The following is a 9,212-nucleotide window of genomic DNA, read 5'->3' on the forward strand; positions in this document are numbered from 1 at the left end:
GGATAACCTTTGATTATTTTTTATGCAAACTCAAATAAAGAAAGATATGTATGTATGTATGTATGTATGTATGTATGTATGTATGTATGTATGTATGTATGTATGTATGTATGTATGAACATAACTACATAATGTAATACATAACAAATAATTTCTAATTGCTTATTTACATTAATGTTTATGTAAATACAATACAATTAGAAAAATGAACAAATAGAATCAGGACAGGAAGACAGAGATAGAAACAAAGCAAGACACTAAATTAACATAAAATTCAAAGAGACAATTGAATTTATTTTTTAAAATATGTAATAGTGATCAGCTTTGCAGTTCTTCTAGCCCTTGTTTACATTATATGGCAGACCTCACCAGGCACACAGCTCATCTGGAAATCAACAAATAATTAATAAACCCAATTTTCAGTAATTCCTTTAACTAAATTAGAAAATAAGGAAGGAATAAGGACGATCAGATTTGTAAAGTCTAGCTTACAACAGATCGTGATGTATAGTAAGTTTTTGTGGTACGTGGCGTCATCTAGTGTCCAAAATAGGTTACAAGTTTCTCTTTTTTATAGTTGTCCTAATAGAATCCTGAAGGACCCAATGGTTATTAAAGTTTCTGGTATATATCAGTCACATTTTTAATAGGCCTAACGTTTACGGCACACTTTACTTGTCATCATTCTTGTAGTATAAATTAAAACTACGGTTATATTTTCTGTTTTCCAGTACACGGGACGGGGTCGTCCAACTTCGTGCCTGATCCAAATTCGGTCCTGGCAGCCGTCAGTTGCTGAGAGCAGTGACAGCTGAGCGATATTCATTCAGTCCTTTTTGGAGTACGCTGAAAATACAGTCGCCACGATGTTCGAGGAGGCCAGTGAGGTGTTTGACAACATGTTCAAGTCTTCGTTTCCCCTGACTTTTATTGTGTTTATCCCCGCGGTGTTGATCCTGGTGTCCCCACTTCCAGCCGAGGCGGCACATGAGTTCACGGTGTACCGCATGCAGCAGTACGACCTCCAGGGACAGCCGTACGGTGAGACAGCTGCTTTTCCGGTGTCTCTCTCGTTATAAAGTGAAGGCATCGGTGTATTAACTTTGTTAGTATTTAGAAACAGATTCAGCAGCAAGCATGCTATTTCCAGTAGCTTTTTAGCTGCTAATGTAGCCTAGCCCTACGGTCAGGCAGCACTGGCTGTGTCTCCATTTAAGTACGGTACTTCGTTTTATGATTGTTGGGATTAATTATTAATTAGGTGGGCTATTTCTATTGCTCCTTTCGTTTAACACTACTACAAGCAGCCTGAAAGAAAAAAGTCAAACCAAAGAGCCAGTGTAGTTTATAGTCATTGCTCCATTTCAGCTCCTGTTGCAGGTGGTTTACAGACCATGGCAGGTCGTTGTAACATATAATTAAACCACTATTCTGTCTCTAATTACCTGTTTATATAGCCACATTGCGTCCCTCCTAGTTAGAATGGCTGAGTATTAAAATTTAATGTCTAAAATGGTGTTCTTGTCAGTAAATTTATACTTGTAATGTCTCAACAACAGAGGCAGTGTTAGGAAAGTTTAAAGTCAACAATTCATATATTTCACAGAACATCTCAAGTGTCATTCTTTATGGGTCAAAATATGTCACCTTCTCCTGTTCTTGGGTAACAGGCTTTCACCTGATATTTATCAGAATGACATTCTGGAAAGCTGAAATGTTGTAAGGATTGCATTTGAACGCCTGTCTTGAAGATCCTGTCCAATTATTTCATGATAATGTGGTTTGCTGTCCACTTCCTGTGTGCTGAATTAAATGAGCTAAAGAGACACTGCTAAGTTCTGCTGTGATGTCTTGATGGCACACAGCCATCTGTAATTATCTGGGCATGTGTAAATGTCTCCGAGTGCTGGCTGTGGACTTGGCAGAGTTACTTGTTTGATGAATTTTACACCGCTTTGCTTAGCTTTGCTGCTGATGGGTAGCCTGAATAAGTCTTAATACTGTGACTTTAAAGCTCTTAGCTGAAGGTATAAAGGGGTTCAGCAAGTCTTTCTTTAAAAAGAAGGTTTTAAAACCAAAATTGTAGCTTTAGTTTGTCTAGATCTTTAGCTTTTCTTTGATTTACGGTTTAGTATATCACAAAGCATTACACCTCAGGTTTGCAGATATTATAAGAGTCTTTAAACCACTTGTACTAACCGTAGCCTAAGACTATCATGTAAATGTAATGAAGTTAGTACAGTAGTTTATCCTAAAAGAAATTGTACTTAAAAAATGAAATGACAGGTTGTGCTAGATTGGGTTAAAACAGCATTAAACTATGTTTCTGAAGGGACTATCTCTTCTCTGCTTGCTTCTTTGATCGTCTGCACATCTTCAGACAGGACACACTAAACTAAAGGAGAGGTAGAATTCACCAAATAACCTTCTTAAATGACTGTCACACTTAGTTTCCCTTCGTTTCACCATCAGCCTCAGATTTGATTATGTCAGTTCCTGTTTATTAACAGTCCTTTGCAGATGGGCCTCTCGCCTGAAGTCGCATCAGGACTGATGAGTAATCTGTCTCGTGTCTTCAGGTACAAGGAACGCCATCCTGAATACGGAGGCGCGCACTGTGGAGGCGGAGGTACTAAGTCGCCGCTGTGTCATCATGCGACTGGCAGACTTCTCCTACGACAAGTACCAGAAGGCTTTGCGTCAGGCGGCGGGGGCTGTGGTCATCATCCTGCCCAAGAACATGTCTGCTATGCCGCAGGACATAGTGCAGGTACTGACACAGCTGTGCTGTTCACGTTGTATCTTCCTGCAATGTGCAAGAATTGCACTAAATGTTTTTATACTGGAGTGGGAAGAAAAAGGCCAGCCCACGGTTTATTTGGCAGCACCATTCCTCTGATCTCTTTATTTTTGAGGGTTCCCACTCAGCTTTTTTACATTTAGTATGACTCAAAAGCAGGATAAACTATCAAAGGGGGGGGATTGTGACAAAGCCGAGAGTTTCCAATATTTCTGACTCTCAGCAAAGATTAAATATTATCTCAGTAAAGCGTGCTTCACATATTCTGACTACCTAAACCTCCCACTTTATATGTCATCCTCAGGAACATCAGAGTGTCTGAGTTACTCATTTTGCTGCACAATAGATGAACATTTTTAGTGAATCTTTTTGTACTGGCAGTTGTTTTTTGTTTGCTTGTGTTTGTTCCTTGGCCACGATGTGACAAAAACCCACCCACTTCCTAACCCTAACTAACCCTAACAGAACACGTTCCATCCATATCTCTCATGTTTAGAGTGGATTAAATTTTCTTTTTCGGTTTAGCCATATAGTTTTCCAAACAGAGACATTTTTTTTTCTAATAAGGGCTGTTGTTTTATCACTGTTCCACCTCTGCAGCAGTTCATGGAGTTGGAGCCAGAAATGCTGGCCACTGAGACCATCGTCCCTGTCTACTTCGCCATCGAGGACAATGAGCTGCTGTCCATCTACTCTCAAACCCTCACCTCCTCATCCTCTCAGGGTTCCTTATCAGCAGCTGAAGGTAGACAATCAAAGCGTCCAAACGTGATTTCTATACCAAACAGAGGCTGTAGCACGTTAGTCCTTCAGCTTTTAAACGGACAACATGATGGGATATGTGTAGATTCATTCAGCGTTTGTTGTTTTGTTCTTGATTGTGTAGTGTTGCTGCATACAGCCACAGCAAACGGCTTCCAGATGGTGACCAGCGGAGCTCAGAGCAAAGCCATCAGTGACTGGGCCATCACCAGTTTGGAGGTGAAACATAAAGCTGCAGTCTGAGAACTGAAACCTGCAGTTTAAGGGACCTTGTGTGAACTTGATGTTACTTTTATTATTTCCTTGCTTTGTTTTGGTTATTTCTGTCAGTACTGCAGTCTGGTATGAACTAAATAAATCTGTATATATGAATAAATATGTAGCCATTAGCCATATATTAGTCATTCCTCTTCATAGGTTAGCTTTCAGACTGTCCTCTGCTTTGTGTGGAAATGTTTCTATTCAGGAGGTTGTTTCTAACAAGAGCTTTGAGCCCAACAGAACTTGAACACACCGTAAATACCTTCTTACACAAGACTGTGTGGACTTATCCAGAGAACAGAGCTCCACAGATCAGCCCTGTCTCCACTTTTTTTCTTTTCTGAATATCTGGTTGGATTTAATTTCTTGAAACTTTAGTCACTACTTAAATTTGTATTTAAGCACATTGGAGTTATTTGTGTTACTCCGCAGGAATAATTTTCACAAACTGGTTTGTAATTTGATCAGTTTCACTGTAAGTTTAGACTATGTGTGGCCTGGCAGCTTAACGGGACTTAAAATGCTGAATTGAAGAGTCATTTATTGCCTTTTATTTACATCAAACTCTACATACTTGTGTAACAGAAAACTGTTTGTCAGTATGCAACAGTTGGGAATTTTTTTGTCCTACTTATTATTGGAGATTATGTTTATAAAAGATCTTTAATGACCTTGATTGAAGTTTGAAGGCCGTTTCTTTCTGCTCCTTTTTCTATAATCTGTGTATCTTCGTTCTTCAGGGTCGTCTGGCCGGAGTTGGAGGAGAGGACCTGCCCACGATTGTCGTTGTGGCTCATTATGATTCTTTCGGAGTCGCTCCAGTACGTTCACGTTCTCATTCTTTCTTGTTTTGCGACCTAAAAGCTCCAAACAGTCGCTAAATGCAGCTGCTGAAACATTCCGTTGGCGAATACCTCTTTAAATGAATTATTTAGGCGAGCGTGGCAGTTCAGGAAATGCCGCAGTAAGTCCGCTCAGCTGCCGGTAAAAGACACGCCGCCACTGAAGTAATCAGACTGTGTGTTGGTCGGTTGTAGTGGCTGTCGTACGGAGCAGACTCGAACGGAAGCGGAGTGTCCATGCTGCTGGAGCTGGCTCGTCTCTTCTCCAAACTCTACACCTACAAGAGGACACACGCTGCGTGAGTATCAGTCTCAGATACAGTAAACATATATTTATAAGCCTCTCATCTGCTGAAAACTTTGAAACTTTCATCTATATTAGAGTCTGTTGAAGCATTTCATGTCTTTCTGTTTAGTTGAACTATGTAATTTTGGAGCTGATTTGTATTTAAGAGCTTTGATGAAGTGTTTGTGTTGGTAATAAAATGAAAAATGTGTTACTATTTGACAACTCTGAGCTGACTTCTACCTTTTATGTTACATCTCCAGCCAAATGAGCTACTTACAAGCTAATGAGAAACCAACTACCCCCTCTTTTCAGCCTGTTTTTAACTTGATAATAACTATATTATTCTGCATAATACTTGAATACTTGATTTCTGGTGTATGATCTGTGTTTTCAGGTACAATCTGTTATTCTTCGTATCTGGGGGAGGCAAGTTTAACTACCAGGGGACCAAACGTTGGCTGGAGGACAATTTGGACCACACAGGTGCAGTAGTCCTTTAACACCACCATCAGAGGATTTAGTTTATTCGTTTGGATTTGGCTCTTTAAGGTTTTTTTAATTCAATTTTCATATCTGGCTGTGGAATATGTTTCATTTCTCTTTAGAAAGTAGAGCAAAATCATATATTATGGTTAAAAACTAAAATGTTCTTCTGCCGGGTTTATCAGTACCTGTATAGACTGTGAAATGTGAGAGTTTAAAGACATCAAACACCTTGTTTTACTGACTTCTGTTGACAGACTCCAGCCTGCTGCAGGACAACGTAGCGTTTGTTTTGTGTCTGGACACTCTGGGGAACGGCGACTCTCTCTACCTTCACGTGTCCAAACCACCCAAAGAGGGAAGCCCACAATATTCTCTGCTCAAAGAACTGGAGATCGTAAGAGCCCTTATGGATTATATCTCAGTGACCTGTGGAAACACGGAGCCGTATCACGAGTCTGCTGAGCTGTAATGCCGCTGAAACATTTCTTTTGAGCTGTATTTTTTGTGTGGTCGTTTCCTCCCAGGTGGTTAGCAGTCAGTACCCGGAGGTGAAATTCTCCATGGTGCACAAGAAGATCAACCTGGCCGACGACATGCTGGCCTGGGAGCACGAGCGCTTCGGGATCCGCCGCCTGCCGGCCTTCACCCTGTCCCACCTGCCCTCGCACCGCTCGGCGCAGCGCTCCAGCATCATGGACGTGCGGTCAGTGTCCCCCTCCTCTCGCCATGGAGCGGGAGAGCCCCCTGCTGGGTGGGTTCATGACTGCACGTCACCTAAATGACCCTAAAGAGTTCCCATTGTAGCTGCCAGCTGTTGTCGTCTTTCCACCTCATCAGACTAATGTTTATTCTCTCCCTCGAGGGCGCTGCAGTGTCGGATGTGTTCGGTTTAGAGTTTTATGCCTCTCCAGTGTGTCTTTTTCATTAATTTCTTCCATTTCCCCCTTCTTACATGGGAGTGGAGACAGTTGTGGCACTCCTCTCTGTGTTTCTCATCAGTCCCGGTCCGATTGCAGCATCTTCTTGTTTGTTTCTTGCAGGCCTCATGTAGATGTGAGTAAGCTAAGCAGGAACACCAAAGTGGTAGCAGAGGCCTTGGCCAGGGTCATCTACAACCTCACAGAAAAGGTGAAAACAAACCCTATGAAACACTAGCATATTTAGCTTTTTTTTTAATTAGGTTTAATTGTTTCTCTGATTTTCTGCAAAGGGAGCACCTGGAGATCTGCAGATTTTCACAGAACAAATGGTACGCCGTGACACCAATCCCGCTCTGCTGCCTAATTATTAATTTGATCCGTGTTTGGACGCCGCGGCGGACTCACGCGTCTCTGCTTCTTTCTGCTTCACGCCAGCAGGTGCAAGAGGAGCACCTGTCAGCGGTGGTGGACTGGCTCACAGCACAGCCGCGAGCCGCTCAGCTGGTGGACAAGGACAGCAGCTTCGTCTCCACTCTGGAGTATCACCTTGGACGTTACCTGAAGGACGTCAAAAGACACTACGTCAAAGCTGACAAAAGGTGGGAAAAAAACAATTAAAAGGAGTCGAGACAGACAGAAACACACAATAAATAAAACGCTTTAAATTGAAATGCCCACATAGGGATGGTGGACCTAACATTCAGGTTTATTTGTTAATCATGATGCTTTTAATTTTCTTTTCTCCAGAGATCCAGAGTTTGTTTTCTACGACCAGCTGAAGCAGACGATGAATGCTTACAGGTGAGTTTAACTGTGTGTTTCTATCAGATCGGTCATTAAGCTGAGAAATAACTCTTAATATAAAATAAAATAAGCCCAATTTCTACATGTGCTGCACAAATGAGAACCAGATTTGCCGTCAAAATTAATAACAACAAAGATAATAACAGGATGTGTTTTAATGTGCCCGATTAAAACTTTTTTATTGATTTTTTTTTTTTTCAACAAAAAGCAGATTATTGTGACTGAATAACTTTTTTAATTCAGTTTAGTTTATACAGCACCTTTTAAATAAACATCAAACAACAATAAGATGATAAACAGACGTTGTGGGGCTAAACCGATCCCAGACTGATCTCCTTTTTCTTTCTTTTTTAAAATCTTCACTTTTGCCGTCTCCTCCTGTCAGAGTGAAGCCGGCTATTTTTGACCTGCTGCTGGCCGTTTGCATCGCAGCCTACTTGGGGATGATGTACCTGGCCATCCAGGTAAGTCACCAGCGCTGAAGAAGGACGCACCACGTTGCAGAGATGTCTGATAGGTGGAATTAAGTTTCCATTTTCCTTTTCAAGTGTTTAAGTTAAAGTGTCAGTAAAGCTAACACCACTGAGTCACAGGAATGATTAAATAGAAGCGATGAAAGAAAATACAACAAATAATAGTTTTTTACTCAATATATTTAAAGTGTTGTGTTGACTTGTTTGCTTGTTTCTTTTGGTTAGAAGTCAAATGGTCGTCTAACGTGTTTTTCTTGTCTTTCTGCAGAACTTCGGAGTCCTCTACAGCGTTGTCCGCAGAATCACCCAGCCCAAAGCCAAGGTCCATTAAAACGTTTCCCCGAGCCGACTGTACCTCTTCCCTCGAACCCAGACACTGTAAGCGGGAAGAACGAAGACGCCGGACCGAGCTGCTGTTCTCACCACGACCAGCAAAATCACTTCCATTTCCTTCATCCGGGTGCACAAACGATGATGTCAGATCCTGTCTTGCTGCCAACGTTTTTTTTGTTTGTTTTGTTTTTTTCCTCGTGTGTGTGGTCTCATGGACCAGAATATTCAGGAATCACTCTGCAGATGTCTTCACGTTCATTAAAACTCATCACTCGTGTTGGATTTTTTAAAAGATATTTTGTGTTTGTGTGCGTTTTGGCTCGTGTGAGGGAGTCGTTACGGTTCATTGTGAGATGAAGTGAGTTTTGTGTTGATGTATTGATCGTTTTTTTATCCCACCTCTCAGCTCAATTTGAGCCAAACGGACGTCGTGTCGTCTTCAGGCAGCTAAAGGGAGGAACCGACCACACAGCGTTAACCTCAGAGTCTCTTTCCTGCCTTTTTCACAGAAAGGATTTTTCTCGCTTCTTTCAACTCTTGCAGTACTTAAAAGCTTTGAAAGGGTCATTGATCTCCTTTTTTAACAGCCTTTAAAGTGTAGTGGCTGCTGAAGTCTTCCTGGTGTATTAAAAGAAAAACACCGTTCGTGTTACAGTCCTTTGCAAACGGCAGGAAACACAAACCGAGCATTTCTAACAGGTGGGTTTTCTAACTTCTGCTGTCGAAGCTGTTTAGGTAAACCTCAGCATTTGTTTTTGTATGGAGGTTCCTTTAGGATTTTCAATAGCAACTTTTTAAAAATGATTACTCTGTGGAACTACTTGTCCAATATTCTGTTGACTGCAAAGCGTGACGAAAGTTGAAAACATATTTTTGACATTTTAATAAATGCCTAACTTCCTGCTAAGTGAAGCAGATTAACCCTCGGTGAAGAAACGACCGCAGCAATCATTAACTTTCAGAAAACACATGGTTATCAGGGTCAAATGACCACCTTTTGACCTTTAAACACTCTGAAAACTAAAATACTGTTTACAGAATAAACAATGTTTGAAATGTGATTTTATGATTTATTTCCTTACTTGATCAAATTAGTGCAAATTTACCCACATAATGTTCGTTTCCCTTCGTGGCTTCTTTACGTGGCCTTTTCAGTAATCGAGGTTTGTTTTGTGTTGCTGTGTGGCTTTTTCTGATTTAGATTTTCCTGCTCAAGCTTGTTTTTTTTAACATACTAATTTA

At 41.0% G+C, this 9,212-nt stretch overlaps 1 protein-coding gene across 4 annotated transcripts; it reads left to right on the top strand.

Moving 5' to 3' along the window:
- The first annotated feature begins 752 nt into the window (after positions 1 to 752).
- On the top strand, positions 753 to 9,031 carry ncln (nicalin). 4 transcript variants are annotated; one of them, XM_017407035.3, is made up of 15 exons: positions 753 to 1,041; positions 2,580 to 2,770; positions 3,401 to 3,545; positions 3,687 to 3,781; positions 4,564 to 4,644; positions 4,861 to 4,964; positions 5,349 to 5,437; positions 5,695 to 5,834; positions 5,965 to 6,191; positions 6,481 to 6,568; positions 6,651 to 6,689; positions 6,799 to 6,959; positions 7,108 to 7,161; positions 7,550 to 7,628; positions 7,906 to 9,031. In XM_017407035.3, the coding sequence occupies exons 1-15, from the start codon at positions 867 to 869 to the stop codon at positions 7,966 to 7,968; spliced, it is 1,731 nt and encodes a 576-aa protein (XP_017262524.1). In that variant the 5' UTR covers positions 753 to 866; the 3' UTR covers positions 7,969 to 9,031. The 4 variants fall into 4 exon arrangements, with proteins under 4 accessions (XP_017262524.1, XP_017262526.1, XP_017262522.1 ...); XM_017407037.3 differs by having other exon boundaries at positions 5,965 to 6,143; XM_017407033.3 differs by having other exon boundaries at positions 754 to 1,041; positions 6,796 to 6,959.
- The last annotated feature ends 181 nt before the right edge of the window (positions 9,032 to 9,212 follow it).

This window comes from Kryptolebias marmoratus, linkage group LG24 (genome assembly GCF_001649575.2).
Source record: "Kryptolebias marmoratus isolate JLee-2015 linkage group LG24, ASM164957v2, whole genome shotgun sequence".
NCBI lineage: Eukaryota > Metazoa > Chordata > Actinopteri > Cyprinodontiformes > Rivulidae > Kryptolebias > Kryptolebias marmoratus.